This window comes from Mya arenaria, chromosome 2, assembly GCF_026914265.1.
Source record: "Mya arenaria isolate MELC-2E11 chromosome 2, ASM2691426v1".
In the NCBI taxonomy this organism is placed as follows: domain Eukaryota; kingdom Metazoa; phylum Mollusca; class Bivalvia; order Myida; family Myidae; genus Mya; species Mya arenaria.
Genome location: NC_069123.1, coordinates 40,429,154 through 40,453,057, shown reverse-complemented (window position 1 = coordinate 40,453,057; position 23,904 = coordinate 40,429,154). Strand labels below are relative to the sequence as shown.

Genomic DNA, 23,904 nt, shown 5'->3' with positions numbered 1-23,904 from the left:
ATAGAGTGTCTTTCCGCCTAACCTTTAACATTGAAATTAACGAAAGATAGAGTCTCTTTTCGTCTAACCTTTAACAATAAAATTCATAATAAAATTTAAAATAAAATTAACTTTGTTCAACGAAATCGGTATCAAAAGTTAATGTAAAATTAAAATTGGAATAACCAAATGGTAGTTCAAGCTATTATAGGTATACGTTAAGTGTTTGACGTCTAAAATTAAAGTAGCCAGTCCCAAGTTTTAAGTGAAATATATACATCAATGGTTTCGAATCTACGGTGTAGTCAATCAAAGCCATAAGAGTGCTTCAGATCACATACTGAAACGAATAACTTCCTGTAAAAATAATCTTTTGCTGAGAATTAACAGAACTTTGCAGAATATTCTGTCAAAAATCTACACCGTCACATTTATGGCATAAGTTATGCCCCGTAGTCATCCACTGCACTACCTGACCTACTTAGCAGTGTTTATTGCCCTGTGGACATACATTGTATAGTCTGGCCTCCATCCACCGGTAAAATGGCGCCATTCATCATCTGCGCCCCGCTTCCGAGGAGGAAAGTAATTACGTCAATGACGTCCTGCACCTCTGAAAATGTATATATTGAAAAACAGGTTTTGATATTATGTTTTAAAATTTAATTCAGTATATCTCTGGATTTGCATGTGATATGAATACCGCAATGTCCATGAAAACGAAACAAAAGTACTATTTTTTGGTGCTTTCAGAAGTTCCAACTTATAAGGTGAAGGGACGGAGGTATGGGAAGAGTTATTGTTATATGTATTTAATAAGGGATACAACCATTCTACATTTATGACAAACCATTTTATGAATAACTTCCGTTGGTTCGTACTATACATCGATTATGTTATTATTTCAAGCTCATCTTACCAGGGATGCGTCTGCTAGGAATAGCTTGAATGAACTGTTCTTCCCGTCCTGGATTGTCTTTCAAGTACAACTTTCCCATGTCCGTGAGGACCAGAGTAGGATGAACGCTGTTCACTCGAATCTGTATTGGATGGCAGAACATTTGTATTTTTGCAGTCTCGATTGAATAAAGTTTAATGATAAATGCTTTTACTAATATTATTTTAAACACGTATGCTCCAGACGACCGAAATAATATTTGAAAAAGTTTGTTTTCTCTATCGTATGTGTTCTTACGCTATATAACGTAAAACTCGTTTAGCCTTTTCTACACACATTCAGTCCACTACCAATCATTTAATCGTTGCTATTGTACACGAAGTTCCATGACAGAATGCAGTGTTGTACTCAAATGAGAATGCAAATGGTAGTATTGTTTGGTGATGTTGAACATCTATACCATCATTTTGAAAATTGCATACGGTCAACAACCATGACTGGTAGTTACTTCATATTGCATTTCTTTACCTATTTATATGAAAGTCTAAAAATGTGTTCTAATGTGTTTGTATATATTTATATTGTATCATAATTCAGTTCGAGTCCTTTGTTTTCTCTATACATTACCTCCAATATCAGAATAGTAACAATTAGAATGAGCGTAAACACTCAAATCCTACCATGCGGATAAATTACAACCCCTTTCTCTATATCGCACGCTATTTTTTAAACTTGTTATTGACAATAGGGTTGTTGCAATATTGGTCAATATTTACAAAACATGGTAAGTAAAAATGCTTAATAACTTGTTGTATGATTTAAGTCTAAATTTTAAAATTAAACGTAAAAAAGTAACAAAAAGCAGTGAAATCAGAGTGGACTTAATAAACCATTAGTTTTTGAAGGGAAATAATGCAACCTAATTTAAAGTATTACTGAAGTAATAGATAGTTTCCCGTGTTCACTAGCAATGTGAAATTTAGATCGAGCCATTAAATGAGTCGTACGTGAACTTGCAAAACAATTACCCCTTTACTCCCTAATTCGAATGCAAAGCCTTTCGTCATCATATCTAGCGCAGCCTTTGACATGCTGTATACGAGTGCATCTTTGAAAACATATCCTGCTGCAATACTGGATACGTTAACGACCGACCCTTCGATGCCACTGGCTACCATTTGACCAGTTACGACCTGAATTACATTGGCTCTGTAAGATACTTAATGTATGATGGAATACTTAAAAATAGTAATACAAGTTTTACTGCCCTAAATAACACGTTCCCTCTATTATTGTTTTCATTACAATTTGATGTTTAAATCTCGGCACTGTTAAATTCATACCAACCTGAGTAATATTGAACGCAGCTTTCAAGTTGATGTCCATTATCCTGAAAACGTTACATAGGCAGTAAGTCATCATTTTTAAACGATCTTGCTTTATTACTTCACAGAGATGACATGCTTAATATACGTATTTTGTCGCACATCTTAATTAGCAGAACTCCGATTTAAGTATGGAGTCGTTGAAAGGTTCTAAATAAAATGCACCCTACTTGTCAAACTGCTCCTGGGAAGCATCAAGCACAGGAGCTAGTATGTTAATAGCTGCGTTGTTTACGAGCATGTGAACAGGGCCAATGTGTATTAGCAAGGCACGAGTCTCGTCCCATTTGGAGATGTCTTGACAATGCGTCTCGATTCTCGGATCCTGTAAATAACGTCGGAAAATTAGAAAGTTGTTTGAAATTGAACGGCACATAACTTGTCAAACTGCTCCTATGTAGTACCAAAAACCGAAGTTTGTATGTAAAAAAGCTGCATTGTTAACGAGCGTTGGTACATGACCTGTGTTTGAGAGCAGGACATGAGCTTATGTTTGAGAACAGGACATGAGTCTTGTTCAATTTGGAGAAGTCCTGACAATTTGTTTCGAAACTCGGATCCTGTAAATAATTTTAACGATTTAGCAAGCCGATCTATGCTTAATGGCGCAGATTTTGCAGATACAACCTCATAGGAGGTGATTGTTTAAAAGAATACTTATGAAAAATATACTAACGATTACAATAATTGTTACGCGAATATGAATAAATTAAACAAACCATTTCAAAGTCTTAATTGTTTATTGTTTGCCCGAAAAGCAAGATCAGTAACACGTTTTGTCATAGCATAATGAAATGTATAAGAATGAATGAATTATTTTAATATAAATAAAGCGGGGCATAATATGGTTTTACAGAAAGGGGACGCAAAAATCTCTATGGCTGGCACACAAGTTTGAGCAGCCTGAGTAGGCCAATTAAACTTAAGTTTCTTTATCAGCAGTGTGGGACAGCCGACATTGGGCAAAAGTAAGCAAAGATGTGCGCCAAAATTATTCAAGTACACGTTATTTAAAACAGTCTCAAACTTGACTCATGTTTCATTTGGGAAGAAAACACAATTTGCTACCACGTGCAAATCTTGGGAATGAATGAAAACAAAAGAGCTTGACGCAATTCTGACCACCTAGTCATTAAGAATTGAAATGGAATGCAATACCAGCACCACAATTAGGACAATTGAGCCGAGGTTTCTCTACCAGTAGTGTGAGAGGGATCAATTAGGAAGAGTGTTTGGAGACGTTTCACGGGTTTCATTATGGGCTCCATAACGGCCAAGGTCAATGTAACTGTTACTAAACAAAATACGGTTGGTTTTAAATAACTTTTGTTAGGGTTGACATATTGCTACCAAACTAAATACATATTAAGTGTTCATGGAGACTTTTTATGGGATTATGTTTGGGGACACAAGTTCATAAGTCAAATTTGACTGTCAACGCAAACAATTCAACAAGCAAACAAACAAGAAAACTAGTTGCCGTAGACAAAAGAGTATTGTTTAATCTCTTTAAATTAAACAAACTGTCTATTGGGTTAATATCACTTACATTTTGGTTTAAATATTGTATAAAAGCAGAGCGTACATCTTCCGGCAAGTTTTTCCAGAATAGTATTGTTAATCTTGATCTTCATGAATAGAATTGACCTTTTTTAGACAGAAATGAAAAATTGCATGCTGAAAGCTTGATAATGACTTTGGCTTTGCAAAAGGAAAAAAGTCTGATTTTAAAAATTCAAATATATACTGGTAACTCAGAAGAGAACGGTAGTACAAATAACACTTTGGAAAGGAAAGATTTCTCTGCACGATCGAGCGTATACATGATGTATCTTTGTAAGGATGTGTTCGTAATGTTTTGTTGAATTCTGAAATTGGCCACACAAGAATGGTGATATAGTAATACGATACTAGGTAATCAGGGATATATATTTCTGTGGAAATATGCTGACTGGATTAAGCGGACGATTTGCATATGAATTACTTGTAAACACCCAAATCTGCAATACTGCAAGGTCTTTAACAAATGCTTTTGAATGGTCATTCTCATTCCAATAGCTTTTATGATAAACATATATTAGTTGACAAAGACATTTTTCACGAACTGTGTCATCTGAAAGGATGTAGAAAAGAACTGTATCATCTGATTAAGCTATAGAACCAAACATTAACATCTGATAAAGCTATATAATTCAAATATGTTTGTTTTGTACGGGATCTATTTCACTGATTCAGCTGATACACCTTGTCCCATGATTACGAACAGTCCCCATCAAGTCCTAGTCCAGACTCAGACCCAGAAAAGCATTTTTTTTACAAATGAACGAAAACCATCTTTAATCCACTTATTTGACAAACATATAATTATGTAGGTAAAAGTATAACATTCATATAGTAATAAAATTCAGCAAAGTTCTTAGGATATGGTAACGAACAGTCTAGACTCAGACACAAGCTTTGTACTTTTTTGTGAATCACAAATAATAATCTCTATTCCATTCGTTTTACAAAAGTAAATATAAATAACTGCGCACTTTCACATCGTATTAAATTCCATCATCAATTCATAACTCCCAGATGGAAAGTTACAATGAAATGAAGATTTGCAATTCTTCATCTTGAATCAGAACTCTGACTTAAAACAATTCGTAATCATTACCCCTAAAGTGTTCGTAATGATAAAAATGATAAACTTTACCTCATTCTTCAAACTGACTAGGTCTGCCTCTGTTCTACTAATTGCTACTACAGTTGCTCCCTTCCTGGCCAAACTGAGGGCAAGTCGTTTCCCTATACCTGAAAGACGAATACATTTTCTCTTTTTAACCTACACAGTATAAACAATATAAGCTTGTTTCCAAAATAGCGAAACTTCAAACAATGCATTAACACATAAACTCCAATGTCAAAATTCGTTACCCTTGCCTGCCCCAGTTACTATAACCCGTTTTTCATTAAAGTCGGACATAGGGTGAAAGTATGTAAAGCTACCAAAATCATAATAGCGATACGTGTCAAGTTTAACCGCTTAGAGATAACAAATAAGCGCATTTATGTAGTACGATCACGAAGTATCTCTTGATTTAGGGATGTCAAGCCCCCTTAATATACCTATGCAAATAAGGAATGTAGGTCTAATGTATCGTCTGAAGAGTTTTCCGCCATATTGTTTGCAATATAATGAAGGGAATCTAAGGAAGAAGTGGTTCGTGTAAATGCGTGTTATACTGTGCTACTTCAATACAACTGGGTTGTGTTATTGTTATTGACTACAACATTTATCTATGAGTACAACTTTTGGTTACACTCAACGTTTTGCTGAACTCTCACTTTTAAATGGTGAGTTTCTTACAATTACATACCTTCAATGCTTAGTGTCTACGTATAGATAACACGACATAACATAACTTTAATACAGCATTAGTTGTTAACAACATTCATAGCCAACATAATTTATACATAACATTGTCGTTAAAAGCAGACATGGTCAATCGGGATATTTTGCATAGTTTCATACATGCGAATACGAGGGATGATCCAAAATAAACAGGATTGTTCTCACATAACCAATATGGTTTAATATTTATACATCAAACTATACATTAACCAGACGCGGATAGTATCCGCTACAAACACTGACAATATCCTGAAAATAGTATGTATGTTGCAAAAGTTACAGGGCTCTGAACAAGGTCACTAACGCAGACCCGGCGCACGCCGGATGTATTGGAATGACGTTAACAACGTAATCGACGTCATCCTAGTTTTTTTCAAAATAATCGCCGTCACACTGGATGCACCGTTGGTGGCGATGAATCCATTGGTGTCGGAATATTTCCCTATACCACTCAGAGTCATATTGTTTGATAATTTGTGATGTTGCCATGTGGAGATCTGTCAGCGAATCGAAACGATTTCCTTTCAATTGTGTTTTGATTGCCGGGAAGATGGCAAAATCAAAAGGTGCCAAAACTGGGGAATATGGTGGGTGCGAAATTGTCTCGAATCCGAGGACCCCGATCTCCAAACGTGTCGTCTGTGCAGTATGTACAATGTAATTAGTTGAAAATAATAAGGGGTTCGGGCAACTGCAACGGCATTCATTAACCAAAAAAAATGGTACTGCTTGAATCCATGCAAGACAGTTTCTGTTATTTTTTTAAAATAATAATAATCATCATCATCATCATCATCATCATCATCATCATCATCATCATCATCATCATCATCATCATCATCATTTTATTGAATGTGATGCTGTCTTAAAATTGATAACCTAAAATAGTAAAGGAGCCTACAGTATCTTGTATATATTTTGAATAAGCACTCATGATTTGAGTCATGTTAACAAGTTTTCTAAATCTTTAAAAAACACTCAAACTTAGTACGTTATATAGGGAATATTAATGTGTAAGTCGGTTGATCTGTGGGGTTGTATCAATCCGTATTGCTTGCGTCAATTCCATATCGCACGATACCAAGTGATGTATCGTTACGCATGCAACTACTAAAGCAATCCCACAAATCAAGCAACTTGCATAGTACTTATTTTATTTTATACCTAAAAAGCAATCAATTTGGACGACAAGGGTCTGATTTCATTTGTGTAGTACTGCGTAAGTGGATTACGCATGCGCACTAGACGAATGTGTTATACATGTATACAGAATGAGAAACCCATGTGTTTAATAAAAGAAATCCGATTTTCATATTTTATGTTTAAATCAAGCAATAATTTAGACGGAAATTTAACCGGTATGAAATAGATAATATTATCTTGAAATACGGATACTATTGACTGCACTAAACACTTGACGCTGTCACATCTATTGGTGTATTCATACGGTTGTGTAAATTATTATATGTGTTGATTGGCTGAGGTCATATATATTGCGTCTTAACTATGTTTTGTTCATATGTGTATACCCATGACCATGTAGTCTTTGGAATTAAACTCTATATAGATTTATCCCTAAAAATACATGCCTACATTGGTGAAAGAAAAACAACAACAACAACAACAACAACAACAACAACAACACGTATAAGCAACGTTGATTTCTTTGACATCTTTAACATATCTGGTTAGTGTTTCCATTTATAAACAGTAGAAAGTGAATGGTAGGGAAAATGGAACAGTGAGCCATGTCAGAATTTGTATACATTCAATTGGAGAGGAATATGCAAAGCGTATCTCACAATCAACGTAGTTTGTGGGCAGTACTCACTATTATCTGAACCAACCGTAATAAGGACATGGTAGACTTTCAGAGAGCATCACAGTTTCATTTCACTTCACTTTACTCGTTCTTCCATCAACGGAACGAACAAGGACTATCCGAGATACGTAGTAACATCTTACACCGGTCCTCTGTTTTCGATATAGATTATCTATACAAATTGTTCGTTTGTACAGTTAAGAAAAGATACAGTTGGATTTTTAATTGTTTTATAAAACGAAAACTGTTGAGTGAAGAAGACAAACAATTCACCAATGTATAATAATATTTATCATTATTTAAACGGTTACATTTTTCTTCCTAGAATCCTTTATGTTCTTAACATTTATTTCTATTCTGTCACTCATTGGGGTGTTGGCAGTTTCCTCAATCCATGCCAGACAAACAATAGACAATGCGGACATGGCGGCAGATACGTAGTAAAGTATGCCAGGTACGTATTTATCCTGAAAAATATGGAGCTTTTATATAAACAGATATATAAAAATTGTGCTCGATATTAAATAAATTTCCTTCAAAGAATCTTTTAAAATGAAATATTTAAACATTATTCTTAATCATATAATACTTGCAAGTTGTTCCAACAGTGTCTCGTCAACGGACATGGTCGAATCTACGGACAGGGTCGAAACAACGGACAGGGTCCCATCAACGTGCATGGTTCCATCAACCGATAGGGTCCCATTAACGGACAGGGTCAAATGAACGGACATGGTCCCATCAACGGACAGGGTCCAATCAACGGACAGGGTCCCATCAACTGACATAGTCCCATCAACGGGCATGGTCCCATCAACGGACAGGGTCCCATTAACGGGCATGTCCCATCAACGGAGAGGGTCCAATCAACGGACAGGGTCTCATCAACGGACATGGTCCCATCAACGGGCATGGTCCCATCAACGGACAGGGTCCAATGAACGGACATGGTCCCATCAACGGACAGGGTCCCATCAACGGACAGGGTCCCATCAACGGACATTGTCCCATCAACGGTCATGGTCCCATCAACGGACAGAGTCCCATTAACGGGCATGTCCAATCAACAGAGAGGGTCCAATCAACGGACAGGGTCCAATCAACGGACAGGGTCCCATCAACGGACATAGTCCAATCAACGGGCATGGTCGCATCAACGGACATGGTCCCATTAACGGGCATGTCCCATCAACGGAGAGGGTCCAATCAACGGACAGGGTCCAATCAACGGACAGTGTCCCATCAACGGACAGTGTCCAATCAACGGACAGAGTCTCATCAACAGACAGTGTCCCATCAACGGACAGTGTCCCATCAACGGAAAGGGTCCAATCAACGGACAGTGTCCCATCAACGGACAGTGTCCAATCAACGGACAGAGTCTCATCAACAGACAGTGTCCCATCAACGGACAGTGTCCCATCAACGGAAAGGGTCCAATCAACGGACAGGGTCTCATCAACGGACATGGTCCCATCAACGGGAAGGGTCTCATCAACAGACAGGGTCCAATCAACGGGCAGGGTCCAATCAACGGACAGGGTCTCATCAACGGACATGGTCCCATTAACAGACAGGGTTTCAGTCAACGGGCATGGTCCCATCAACGGACAGGGTCCAATCAACGGACAGGGTCTCATCAACGGACATAATCCAATCAACGGACAGGGTTTCAGTCAACCGGCATGGTCCCATCAACGGGCATGGTCCCTCAACGGACATGGTGCCATCAACGGACAGGGTCCCATCAACGGACATGGTTCCATCAACGGACAGTGTCCGATCAACGGACAGGGACCATCAACGGACATGGTCCCATCAACGGACACGCTCCCATCAACGGACATGGTGCCATCAACGGACAGGGTCCCATCAACGAACATGGTCCCATTAACGGACAGTGTCCGATCAACGAAGAGGGACCATCAACGGACATGGTCACATCAACGGACAGGCTCCTATCAACGGACAGGGTCCCATCAACGGACAGGGTCCCATCAACGGGCATGGTCCAACCAACGGACAGGGTACCATCAACGGACATGGTCCCATCAACGGACAGTGTCCGATCAACGGACAGGGACCATCAACGGACATGGTCCCATCAACGGACACGCTCCCATCAACGGACATGGTGCCATCAACGGACAGGGTCCCATCAACGAACATGGTCCCATTAACGGACAGTGTCCGATCAACGAAGAGGGACCATCAACGGACATGGTCACATCAACGGACAGGCTCCTATCAACGGACAGGGTCCCATCAACGGACAGGGTCCCATCAACGGGCATGGTCCAACCAACGGACAGGGTACCATCAACGGACATGGTCCCATCAACGGACAGGGTCCCATTAACGGACAGTGTCCAATCAACGGACAGGGTCCCATCAACGGACAGTGTCCAATCGACGGACGGAGTCCCCTCAACAGGCATGGTCAAATCGACGGACAGGGTCCCATCAACGGACATGGTCCCATCAACGGACAATGTCCAATCAACAGACAGTGATGGGTTTCCCATCAACGGACATTGTCCCATCAACGGATAGTGTCCAATCAACGAACAGTGTCCCATCAACGGACAGGTTCACATCAACGGACAGTGGTCCATCAACAGACAGTGTCCCATCAACGGACAGTGTCCAATCAACGGACAGAGTCTCATCAACAGACAGTGTCCCATCAACGGACAGTGTCCCATCAACGGAAAATGTCCCATCAACGGACAGTGTCCAATCAACAGACAGAGGCTCATCAACAGACAGTGTCCCATCAACAGACAGTGTCCAATCAACGGACAGTGTCAAATCAACGAACAGTGTCCCATCAACAGACAGGGTCCCATCAACGGACCGAGTCCCATCAACGGAAAGTGTTCCATCAACGGACTGGGTCCCATCAACGGACAGTGTCCCATCAACGAACAGTGTCCCATCAACGGACAGTGTCCAATCAACGGACAGAGTCTCATCAACAGACAGTGTCCCATCAACGGACAGTGTCCCATCAACGGAAAGTGTCCCATCAACGGACAGTGTCCAATCAACGGACAGTGTCTCATCAACAGACAGTGTCCCATCAACAGACAGTGTCCCATCAACGGACAGTGTCAAATCAACGAACAGTGTCCCATCAACAGACAGTGTCCCATCAACGGACCGAGTCCCATCAACGGAAAGTGTTCCATCAACGGACAGGGTCCCATCAACGGACAGGGTCCCATCAACGGACAGGGTCCAATCAACGGACAGTGTTCAATCAACGGACAGAGTTCCATCAACAGACAGTGTCCCAACAACGGAGAGTGTCCTATCAACGGGCAGTATCCAATCAACGGAGAGTGTCCTATCAACGGGCAGCGTCCCATCAACGGACAAGGTCCTATCAATGATCAGTGTCCAATCAATTGACAGGTTCCCATCAACAAACAGTGTCCCATCATCGGACAGGGTCCAATCAAAGAACAGCGTCCCATCAACGGACAGGGTCCCATCAACGGACAAGGTCCCATAAACAGAAAGTGTCCCATTAACGGGCATGGTCCCATCAACGGACAGTGTCCCATCCATGGACAGGGTGTCATCAACGGACAGTTTCCCATCCACGGACAGTGTCCCATCAACGGAGAGTGTCCTATCCACAGACAGTGTCCCATCCACGGATAGGGTCCCATCCACGGGCAGTGTCACATCCACGGGCAGTGTCACATCCACGGGCAGTGTCCCATTAACGGTCAGTGTCCCATCCACTGTCAGGGTCCCATCAACGGACAGGGTCCTATCAACGAACAGTGTCCCATCAACGGACAGGGTCCCATCAACGGACAGTGTCCCATCAATGGACAGGTTCCCATCAACAACAGTACCTCATCAACGGACAGTGTCCAATCAACGGACAATGTCCAATTAACGGACATTGATTGTGTACCATCAACGGAGAGAGTCCCATCAACGGACAGAGTCCCATCAACGGACATGGTCCCATCAACGGACAGTGTCCAGTGGGTGTCCCATCAACGGACAGACTCCCATTAACGCGCAGGTTTCCACAAATGGGCAGATTCTCGCTATGTTACCCTTCAAGTTAATAGTATGTATATTATATGTTTATGTAAACACACATTTATTTACAGTAGCCATTTAATAACACATCCTCTCATTTAAGATAATAATGTAAATTTTGTAAAATGGTGTTTGAACGTTAGCTGTCAAACAGAACAGCCATACCTAATAATATTTAAAAACAACAACATCTAAACATTTGTGGGGATCTAAATGTAAATCCGACCATTTGTCCGATTAAAACTATACATAGACAAACATCCGTCCGTTTTGGGGGCCCATATGTGAATCTCACATACAAATCTTACTGTTAACTTCTCCTAAAATGTCATTGTATTGATATACTTGCCTGATTGGAATTCGAATATGTGATCATGTTAAATGCAACTGAATAAACTGGGAATGTGTTTTTTTTCTTACAAAATATACCAGCTGCGGTCCTATCATAGCCCCAACACGGGCAATCACACTAACTGTTCCAAACCCGATTGTTCTGTAAAAAAGAACATAATTATTAAGCTACACTCATGCAAAAACATTATAAACCGTTATTTACTGCAATTATAAAACAGTTAGTTTATGAGCTTCGAAAAGCAAATAAGGTATTTTTTTTAATCTGACAAAAGCGTGAAATATGACGCCACGGTTTGTTATGACTGCGCATCATGTTATGAGCTATTTAAAAGGTAATACACATTTTCAATATAAGTAAAGCAAAGTTTGAATGCTTCTTAAACTGACAATTTCAAACCCAGTTGTGTGTGTCGCGATCGTTAATACTGACCAAGTTATATATTTATATAAGTTTATCACTGAAAAACAATATCGAACATGAAATACCTAACAACAGTGGGGAAAGACTCAATTGTGATGGTCTGTACAGATCCCCAGGCCATTTCTATTCCAAAACCAGCCACCAGGGCAAACCCATTAGTCAGCTTGTCTTTGTGAGGAGCATCTGCAAACAACAACATCACAACACCATCACAAAACATCACAATAACACGACTCAACAACAACATTACAAAAGATGGACAGACTAATGCCTCAGAAGAATTTATGTTTACAAAATTTTAATAGAGAAAAATACGACCTCAAACACTACAGAAGGTTTATATTTGACAGAAAGGTGCGTTTTATCATTGCTCAAGCACTATGTTTCAGTAATTAAAATTGGAGTATAGTTAAAAGAACACCCAATATGCTTTAAATTGAAATAAAGCATATTTTTAACTAAAATCGTACATGGAAGATTAAAATACATAACATTTAACATGGTAAACAAACAAATAAAATACTACAACATTCATGTTTCATTTTAAGTTAAACTACTGTACCACAACTGAAATGCCTATTGAACTAGTCGGCTATTTAAAGGGGAATACACGTCATAGGATCCCTAGTTAATGTTATTAGTTCTCATAATGAGTCAAAATATTTACTGTTAGTTATTTCAAACACTCAATGTAAAGCAGCATATCAAGCAAACATACTACTAATAACTAGTGTTAAAGAATAAAAAAGCAACGATCAACTCATTAATATTCATGAACTAAGTTCGAAGCAAACACTTCAATAAAGCATCGATAACAAGATGATTTTGTTACAAAGTGTTTCAATTTCATCTTACAAGCGGAATAAATAAACTGTGATAATTTGTTTTTACAGAAATAGCAACTGTTAAAGATGACTCAATCTGAGCACTACCAACAATAAGACCTGGCACGTCAACAATCGCAAAACAAAAGAAAACTTGACCTGCGCTATGAACAATACAAACAATATGACTGTACTGACATAAATCGCAAAACAACCCAAAACTTTACCTGCGCTCTGAACGATGCCAACAATAAAACCTGACACTACAACAATCGCAAAACAACCTATTGATGTCTTCTTTCGTCCGAATCTGTAAACATATAGGAACATGTACTTGTTTTTTTTAATCCTATGATATTCTATCTAAGTGCACTCTTCCAAATCAGGAGTATTACGCACGGTTAATTTATTGGCCATCATATTTTGTATTGCCCTCCGATGTTTGTTATCATTGTTTAGATATCAGATCCATGAATATTTATCAGTCAAAACATAACTGATGCAGCTCTTTTTCTTAGATCACAGCCATAAATGGCAATTAGTCAATACACGATAAACAGACGATTATGCATCCGCTGTGGCACCAGGGCCACGAAGAAGGGGCTGGTCAGCTGCGCATAAACAAGGCAGACATTCCTTAACGTAGGCTTTTGAGTATGATAAAGTGCAATATTATCAAGAGCATGGACCTGTAAATTTACATGCCCGTGTCAAGATACGTAAAAGGCATAGATGACATTAAATTGTTCTAAATGACATCAGAAAATAACACAAAACTATGTTAAATGAAATGAGAAAAATATCAAAAGTCGATTGTTTGAGCGTTTGACATTTTTATCAAAATCGGATATAATACCAATATTGAACAAAATAATGTGCTAAATTGTGAAAAATTATCGGTTAATCAAACATATATTAAAATTGCGTTTTTGTTTGTTATACTTGTTCTGCAGCCATGCAGTTGAAGCCCTTGTCGGTATTTGTATAACATTGTACAAGAACAGGTTGATGTACAGATTTCCGGAGAGTGCCTGTATACCAAAACCGATTCCGTACGCAACTAGCCCCAATGACATCCTGAAAATAGGTTACACTTGTCAATACAATGGCCAAATGCAATGGATAACAATTTCGAGCATACAATGGTCAACTGCAATGGTTAACAAGTTTAAGCATTATTAGCTCAATCATGAAAACAGTAGAACAAACATCATGAAGCATGCCCTTGATGAGTTTATGGTGAACTTATTTGATTTCATATTGTTGACCCAAAAAATTTATATAAATGTTGTCAAGATTGGCTGAGTGGTGTAAACTAAAATTTCACCTCATGTGTAAAAATATGTTTGGACTCAATTGGTTCAAAAATACTTTTGAATGATTTTACTAATTGTAAATCGATCCTCAATTGTGTTTATCTTAATTTCTTCTTATTTTAATGGCCATTTGTTTTGAACCTCTTAGGATATCTTTGTTTTAAATGCTTAAGTGCCAAATCAGGCTTACATACATTAATACTACCCAGTGGAGAGAAACCGTCAGCACGTCAACCGGATTATTGGCCTTCCTTAGTGGAAACGTCGATTGAAGAATCAAAACAAAAATGATCAAATCAATCAGTTTTAACTTAGTTTTGAGGTTCAATATTTAGCAATCATTATACATACATCTGTCGCAACACGTGAAGGTGTAATTAGGAGTCGAGCAAATTTTATTAAACAGGATTTGATCAGATTTTTAATCAAAAAGCAAATGTTTGGAAGTGCCTTTACAAAATAAATAAGTTTTTTGTTAAAAAAGTAAATACTATCAACAGCGTCTAGGTGCTTTGATGTGATTGCAGCTATTTTAAGATGGATATTTACTTTTCTGTAGCCAGGCATTAAATTTATTACACTTTTTTTTTATTAATATATTTCATATCATCATGAACCCGCATTGTTGTTTTGGGCAATTTGACCAAAACAGAGTATATGGTCGACATACTTTTCCTAAAATTTGCAAATGCTTTTTAGCAAAATATCTGATAAAAACTTCACTCGTAAAATTTGGTCAACACAAAATAAACATAAACTATCGCATCATTTTAATGTTTAATGGCCTTCCCTACCCATTTTTGAACTTTGAAATGCCGTTAACATTATTTCTTGAACTGAAGTCTAACATGAGTGATTATTTGATTGTGTAGATGAGGTTGATGTTCAGGTGTAGCGAGACAAGATAGAAAATGTGATAAATGCAATATAAATGATGTAGAGACGAATATTACTATATGATTGTATGCTGTGTATGTAGTGACTAAAGGAGAGAGTATCTACCTTTGTATTACTAGTATATAAACAAGATAAGTATGTACAATGTCAAAAATAAGAAGATCTAGCATAAGCTACTATGTACTATGTGATATTTTATACATTGGAAAGCTACTTATTACTATAAGTTGTACTTAAATCTTAAGCTGTATACGCTTGAATCTAAACAAAATATATGTAATGACATGTTATGTTTATTCCATCAATCGTCAATATTGAATGCATTTTTATTAAAAACGGTATTTTCGGGTTATAAGTACAACAAATCTATTTATGTATTGGCTAACTCCAATTTTCTATCAACGTTTACGTTTTTAAATAATTCATAAATTAATTAAATTGTGTTTTAAGTATTGTCTTACCACACTGATGCTGAAAGAAGAGTTAATTTGGCTAGTCTCCAAGAGCGAAACAAATCTATAGCCGTGTAATTTTTTTCGTCAGGTTCATACTGTGGCATTTCTGGTACTTCTTCAAGATGAATTTTATTTACAGAAGCGATTCTTTCTGCTAGATTTCGAGCGTCCTCGTGTCTGTTGTGGGCTACATACCAGCGTAGACTTTCTGGTAAAAACCTGAAAAATAGTTCAATAGAATTGTATTTGAATACTATGTAAATGGTTTTGGTTTGCTAACATGCTCAGGAACTTACAAAACCAAAATCGTTTTCAACATTTGTTTAAAAAACAACAACAACAACAACAACAACATGTATATACTGATATTGATAGGAGAAGCAACTTGCATCTAAAGCAATGATAATCACAATTTGAATTCATAAAATTATTCAAATTTCAAAATGCCATTTCAAGAGCTGTGTGAAGTTAGCTAAACATACGACATTGGACATTGGACATTCAAAATCGAATGTCGTGCTGGCACGACATTGGACATTGGACATTCAAAATCGAATGTTGTGCTGGCACGACATTGGACATTGGACATTCAAAATCGAATGTTGTGCTGGCACGACATTGGACATTGGACATTCAAAAGTGAAAGTCGTGCTAGCACGACATTGGACATTGGACATTCAAAATCGAATGTTGTGCTGGCACGACATTGAACATTGGACATTCAAAATCGAATGTTGTGCTGGCACGACATTGGACATTGGACATTCAAAAGTGAAAGTCGTGCTAGCACGACATTGGACATTGGACATTCAAAATCGAATGTTGTGCTGGCACGACATTGGACATTGGACATTCAAAAGTGAAAGTCGTGCTAGCACGACATTGGACATTGGACATTCAAAATCGAATGTTGTGCTGGCACGACATTGGACATTGGACATTCAAAAGTGAAAGTCGTGCTAGCACGACATTGGACATTGGACATTCAAAATCGAATGTTGTGCTGGCACGACATTGGACATTCAAAAACGATTGTCGTGCCGGCACGACATTGGACATTGGACATTCATAACCGAATGCTGTGCTGGCACGACATTGGACATTGGACATTCAAAAGTGAAAGTCGTGCTAGCACGACATTGGACATTGGACATTCAAAATCGAATGTTGTGCTGGCACGACATTGGACATTGGACATTCAAAATCGAATGTCGTGCTAGCACGACATTGGACATTGGACATTCAAAATCGAATGTCGTGCTGGCACGACATTTGACATTGGACATTCAAAATCGAATGTTGTGCTGGCACGACATTGGACATTGGACATTCAAAAGTGAAAGTCATGCTAGCACGACATTGGAGATTGGACATTCAAAATCGAATGTTGTGCTGGCACGACATTGGACATTGGACATTCAAAATCGAATGTTGTGCTGGCACGACATTGGACATTGGACATTCAAAAGTGAAAGTCGTGCTAGCACGACATTGGACATTGGACATTCAAAATCGAATGTTGTGCTGGCACGACATTGGACATTGGACATTCAAAAGTGAAAGTCGTGCTAGCACGACATTGGACATTGGACATTCAAAATCGAATGTCGTGCTAGCACGACATTGGACATTGGACATTCAAAATCGAATGTTGTGCTGGCACGACATTGGACATTGGACATTCAAAATCGAATGTTGTGCTGGCACGACATTGGACATTGGACATTCAAAAGTGAAAGTCGTGCTAGCACGACATTGGACATTGGACATTCACAATCGAATGTTGTGCTGGCACGACATTGGACATTGGACATTCAAAAGTTCCTGGTTGTCATAGATATTCGCGCAGTGATTCAGATTATGTTAATAGTCAAATCGTTCTTTAAATAGTCCTGGATGCAGCAAAGTGAAGGCAATAAAAAAGAGTTCCATACGGGTACTTGTTTATCTTTGCCCGTTGGGAAGATAAGAATTTCACGCATGGACAAATGTTTGAATCTTCTTTTCTGAGGTGGCAGAAATATATATATCCGAAATCTTGGACTGGTGATAAGGCTGCAATTCCAATTTGTCCATTCAAATTATTGTGTTAAATAACGACATTCAACTTGGCTTTTATTTTTTTAAATATGGTTTAATATAACGTATATCTGTCTATTCATAGTGACCAAATATTATTTAGGCATCCAATGGAAGTGGTAAATATTAAGAGAAAAAATATAATGAAACGACAACCAGTATACAAATAATAATTGTTGGACAAAGGTCATTTTTACTCATTAATTATCTGTCAGGAGTACCCTTTAAAATAATACCAAAGTTATATGGGATCCCCATGCATCAAAATGTAGCATTATCGCCAATGGTTTATGCATTGACAAGTTTAGCTGTGTGTGTATGTTGCCTTAAGTCACATCCATGTCCGACAATATTATACATTTGAGGTACCTAACACATATTTAACAAAGAAACTTGTATTTGAAAGTCCGCAACATTGTTATTGAGAGTTGTATTAAAACAATCCTTTCGATTGATATACATACATATTTCCATGTAAATGCAGACACATTCATTAATGTAATATAATTATTCTAAAGCTCTGTAGATAAACACATACTGAAGTGCACATTTGTTGGGTTTATATAATTATTTGCGCTTTCTTTTCTTTCAACCCTTTCAACCATTGTCAGTTCTGCCCAAGATGCCATTTCCAATGGCGCTGGTGTCACATTTTACATGTATAAATTGTATATTCTGTAAAACCTATAAGAACTTATGTCGTATGTGATGAAGACGTCATTTTGAATTCTTTAATGTCGATGCGATTGATTATAAAACGCTTTGTGTAATTCTGTCGACTTATCAAAAAGGTTTATCGAACACAATTATTTCATATAAACTTTACCAAATGAAGACGACGTAGCATGTTCGACTAACTGAGTCGATAAAAGAACAAGTCGACAGGCAGGAATAGGTTACTTTATCGACTCATTGACAACATTTTTTTGTGTTTACGTAAAACCAGATAAAAAAGATGTACGGACGATTACATTTATACTTGTAGGAATCATCAATGCATGTCTATATTTTCCATATGTCATTATATACTGTGGATATAATTATCTTCACTTCCTTTATAAATGGTACTAGATGTGTAGCAGTGGTGTGTAAACAATTAAGCTTATTAAAAATATGCCATTTTGAAAGCATTATCACTGTTTGTCTACATATAATCCACGACCATTCATAAGTATATTCATTTGAATCTTTCTCTGCATATGTGACATCATATATATCTGAATCATGCTTAAGTTTCAAATATTGCGATGGAATCGTCATGACAATGCTCTTTTGGTGTTAATAAATTTTATAATGGTTCATTGCTTTGTGATCTCTGACCCTTTTCAAATAATTTCAAGACAATATCTCAAACAAACAAAAAATCCGAATAATGCATGCAATCAAAATAAATTTAAAGTCGGTAAAAAAAAAACATTCATTCATAAAACATGTCATACATTGATTTAAATGTGCTAACTGCTAGCACGACTTTCACTTTTGAATGTCCAATGTCCAATGTCGTGCTGGCACAACATTCACTTTTGAATGTCCAATGTCCAATGTCGTGCTGGCACAACATTCGATTTTGAATGTCCAATGTCCAATGTCGGGCTATCACGACTTTTACGTTTGAATGTCCAATGTCCAATGTCGTGCCAGCACGACTTTCACTTTTGAATGTCCAATGTCCAATGTCGTGCTGGCACAACATTCGATTTTGAATGTCCAATGTCCAATGTCGTGCCAGCACAACATTCGATTTTGAATGTCCAATGTCCAATGTCATGCTAGCACGACTTTCACGTTTGAATGTCCAATGTCCAATGTCGTGCCAGCACAACATTCGATTTTGAATGTCCAATGTCCAATGTCGTGCTAGCACGATTTTCACTTTTGAATGTCCAATGTCCAATGTCGTGCCAGCACAACATTCGATTTTGAATGTCCAATGTCCAATGTCGTGCCAGCACAACATTCGATTTTGAATGTCCAATGTCCAATGTCGTGCCAGCACGACATTCGATTTTGAATGTCCAATGTCCAATGTCGTGCTAGCACGACATTCGATTTTGAATGTCCAATGTCGTGCCAGCACAACATTCGATTTTGAATGTCCAATGTCCAATGTCGTGCCAGCACAACATTCGATTTTGAATGTCCAATGTCCAATGTCGTGCTAGCACGACTTTCACTTTTGAATGTCCAATGTCCAATGTCGTGCCAGCACAACATTCGATTTTGAATGTCCAATGTCCAATGTCGTGCTAGCACGACTTTCACTTTTGAATGTCCAATGTCCAATGTCGTGCCAGCACAACATTCGATTTTGAATGTCCAATGTCCAATGTCGTATGTTTAGCTAACTTCACACAGCTCATTTCAAGTAAGTTATAGTTCATAATTCAAGCGAAGGGAAAATAATCATATGCCTTATACAATGGACGAAGTACAAAGGGGGTATTATGATAGAGTGCTTTTCTAGTGACCTGTATCACGTCGAGTTCGGTGTGTAAATACATGTTTGCTCACCGAACGAGACGTGATGCAGGTATCAGAAAAGCGTTTTATCGTAATTTTCCATTTATTATAAACCGGCCTATTTAATTATTCCTTTTTATTTTTCGGTTTCAATTCGATTTAAATTTACCGCCATCTGTCAAATGCGCGTATGAATTCGAATGTGTTACGTAGTTTTGTGTAATGAAGTCACGGGAGGCTACTACAGCGAAACGAAGTCAGAAGTTACAGAATTCACTTTATTGAGCAAAATAAGAACAATTTTTTTTACGTTTTAGCAAAATTAACAAATTGCTATTACGAAAACAATTATTAAATGTCACAACACAAAAAACAACAACAACAAAAACAGTACTCATTTTGCGAGTATACACTAATAGTCATTTCGTGCTTATCCTCATGGTTCTTTAAGGAACATGAGAACCATGTTCCTGAATATTTACATGTTTCTGGAGCGTGAGTAAAGTTAGATAATTTAATGTATTTAAAAGATGACAGGTTTTACCAGTCTTTTGTCACGCTTTTTTTAGCAACGCGAAAGTAATTCCGAGATTAAACACGGTACTCGCATGATACGGAATCAGATCAAAGAGCTTATAGCGCTGCATGAACAGGGTTTTATACGGGTTTTCACCATTATGATTCACGATCATGTGTGTATTAATAAGGTGCTGATATGTAGCAGAGTGAATCTAAGAGTCAACGTGTAAAACAACCACAGGGGGCGCCCCAGGTTTATTGAAGAATGATGGTAAATGACAAATTCATAATTTAGTGACAATAAAGTTAATGTCGCTGTGTAAGCAGGCAAACCAGGGTGGAGAATGTAACCAATCGCAGCATAACTCCATCCTTTGGTGCTACAATATGAGTTAGGCTTACAAAGGATTTATTTACCAAAGAAATAAAATAGAAATTGGTTGATCATCCAGGGTGAATTTAAAATATACACTAAAACCTTTTCCGGTTGGTAATTAGATGTTGGTATTAACAAAGACTATACTAATTATTAAATTGAAAACGATCCTTTTCAGGGCCACTGTTAAAATTTTAAATAGTATTTTTAAATGATATATACATTATTTACATAAAAAATGGATTCTCACCCGGGCTATTGAGTTTACTTTTTTAAGCCACAGACGTTTAAATTAAGCACATTGAAATTAAATTGGTCATTATTGTTGCTTGTAATGTTGTTGCTATCATTGTTAAAAGTAATATTGTCACTATCATCATTATCATTATTGTTATCATCATCTCCATTATCATTATCATTATTATCATTATTATCCTTATTTTCATTATCATAATAATCATTACTGGCATTATCATTATTATCATTATTATGATTATCATTATTATGATTATCATAATTATCATTATTGTCATTATCATTATTATCATTATTATTATCATTGTTATTGTTATCATTTCCATTATAAATATCGTTCTTATCATTATCATGGTCATTATTGCCAATATCGTTGTTAATGTTATCGCTTTTATAATTGTCACTATTATCATTATTATAATTAACATATTAAATGATTAAAATAGATATTGCGTTATGATTGCTTCTTGCTTTGTCAAATCTACCTCGGTTATTGGAAACATAGCTTGCAATTTATATAGTCCGCACTTTCTCAAACTAAATTTTAGGTGGTAAAGAGGCAGACGACACTTGTTACTATTAATAGGCATTTTATGTTGCGAGTGTCGAGTTTGTGGCTACACTGAACAGGGTTGAAAACAACCCTATTAAAAAACGACAGTATCATGATACGGATTTTTTCAATACGGCGTGTTGTGTTTTCCCTGTTGGATGTGGAAAAGGAATTTGATAGGCATATAACAAAGAAAAGTATTAACTTATCTATACGAAATTAATTTGCTCAAACGATTTACAAAAATTGAACCTACCACGTCATCACTATACAAGGTATACCAAATATCGAAACCATTAATTGGATTGAGCGCCAATCTTTTAAAAGCCACGCAAATAGCGCAAACAAACAGACTTCGATCGACCAAGAAGGCACACTGACGGTCCAAGCGCGCCATCTCCCAGTGCTGAATTCACACATGTAGTTGTATTGGTTCGATAAAAAGAAGCCTGATCCAATACCTATGATTAGCCTTGTAACAGCGAATAAAATCCAGGACTGTGAGAAATAGCCAATAAAATTAAATGCCGTGATAAGAAAACATCCAATGATAATGATAGGCCTTCTTCCAAACATGTCTGCAAGCTGACCTCCTAGAAAGTTCCCGATAAGCATTCCTCCCACCTGAATTGTAGCAATTGTGCTTGGTACGAAACTGAGGTCACAGTTCAAGTCCCACTGTAATTGACAAGGGATAATTTTGAGAACAATGAGTTATGAGAAGTTTTGAAGAGACGATTTATGTGATTATACTTAACAAATCTATGTCATAGATTGACACCAGCCTGTATTACCATTTAGCATTTATATAGATATGTTTTAATATGTTTTCTTTTAAATGAATGTTGCTCTTTGCCTATATACACGAACATTCCGGAAACCATAAAACAAACTTGGCTTTGATCGGAAAAACTGTTCTAAATGTAGCGAAAGCACCTACGGCATTGCCAAGTGTATTATTGATAGTGAAGAAGTATTTTGTCAGTAGCTAGAGCGCAGCTTGATTGCGTTACTAACGCAGATCAATGTCGACAACTTCAAAAACAGATTTTAACATTTATGGGCAATGCCTGCATGGTGCAAACCGTCACGAGCCATTTTATTTCTTATCACGATATGCAATACTTAAACTAAATGTAGTCCAACCATTCACCTTTGTAATAGGAACATAAATATGCTTAATAAAACACATAACGATAATAAAGTTTTGCAAGAAATAATCAAAATTGCAAGCACTTAATCATTACCTCCGTGACAATAGTTTCCACCGAATCACCGTACTTGAACCGTGAGCATGCCGTTCCATTTGTAAAGCACGTGTTCTCGAGGCAAGTCGAAGAGAGATTTGATTCCAAGCATAAGGTTTTGTTCAAAATGCCAGCATCCTCAACGCACCACCATAATTTCGGCTGTTTTGAACTCACTACAAGGGTTGAGAAGCTCCACGACACTAATGCCTTGATAACGTGAATACATACAGAGATTGCTATCTGAAAATTTCCACAGCCACCCAAAGAATATAATATTTCGTCCAGATTCTTTGTGCTTGCAGTCATCGTTAGATCCTTTCAAAAGTGATGTCCTATCTTATGCAGCTCTGTCATTGAATGATAATCACAAAATGTAAGTATTCATTAACATGACCCATTGTTTCATACTAATACTAATCACTTTTTTCATTTCGCTATTAAGGTCGTACTTTTACCCGTGGCAATCGTTCTGTTTCCCTCCTATCACTAATGCAGGATAGTTATTTTATATACGAGGAGCATTCAGTATGTAATGCAACTTTAAATCATGTATGAATTCTTTAATCGTAACGAACAGTGCCAGTATTCTTAAAACATTT

At 37.5% G+C, this 23,904-nt stretch overlaps 1 protein-coding gene across 2 annotated transcripts; it reads right to left on the bottom strand.

Moving 5' to 3' along the window:
- Positions 1 to 2,572: 2,572 nt before the first annotated feature.
- LOC128221532 (organic cation/carnitine transporter 2-like) lies at positions 2,573 to 23,623 on the bottom strand. 2 transcript variants are annotated; one of them, XR_008258988.1, is made up of 10 exons: positions 23,303 to 23,623; positions 22,312 to 22,733; positions 15,820 to 16,032; positions 14,088 to 14,222; positions 13,373 to 13,455; positions 12,387 to 12,504; positions 11,967 to 12,039; positions 7,491 to 7,948; positions 4,961 to 5,058; positions 2,573 to 2,587 (listed from the first exon to the last, which is right to left on the bottom strand). XR_008258988.1 is itself a non-coding variant. In XM_052930141.1 (8 exons), the coding sequence occupies exons 1-8, from the start codon at positions 23,609 to 23,611 to the stop codon at positions 7,781 to 7,783; spliced, it is 1,521 nt and encodes a 506-aa protein (XP_052786101.1). In that variant the 5' UTR covers positions 23,612 to 23,623; the 3' UTR covers positions 7,326 to 7,780. The 2 variants fall into 2 exon arrangements, 1 of the variants encoding a protein (XP_052786101.1); XM_052930141.1 differs by lacking the exons at positions 2,573 to 2,587; positions 4,961 to 5,058 and having other exon boundaries at positions 7,326 to 7,948.
- Between the last annotated feature and the right edge of the window lie 281 nt (positions 23,624 to 23,904).

Bases quoted from the DNA above. Each gene is read 5' to 3' on its own strand.
- LOC128221532 (XM_052930141.1), bottom strand. From the start codon at position 23,611: ATGACTGCAAGCACAAAGAATCTGGACGAAATATTATATTCTTTGGGT. The intron at 16,033-22,311 runs GTAGGTTCAATT...ACTATTTTTCAG, and splicing joins CCTTGTATAGTGATGACGTG to GTTTTTACCAGAAAGTCTAC. The intron at 7,949-11,966 runs GTAAGAAAAAAA...CATATTTTTCAG, and splicing joins GACCGCAGCTGGTATATTTT to GATAAATACGTACCTGGCAT.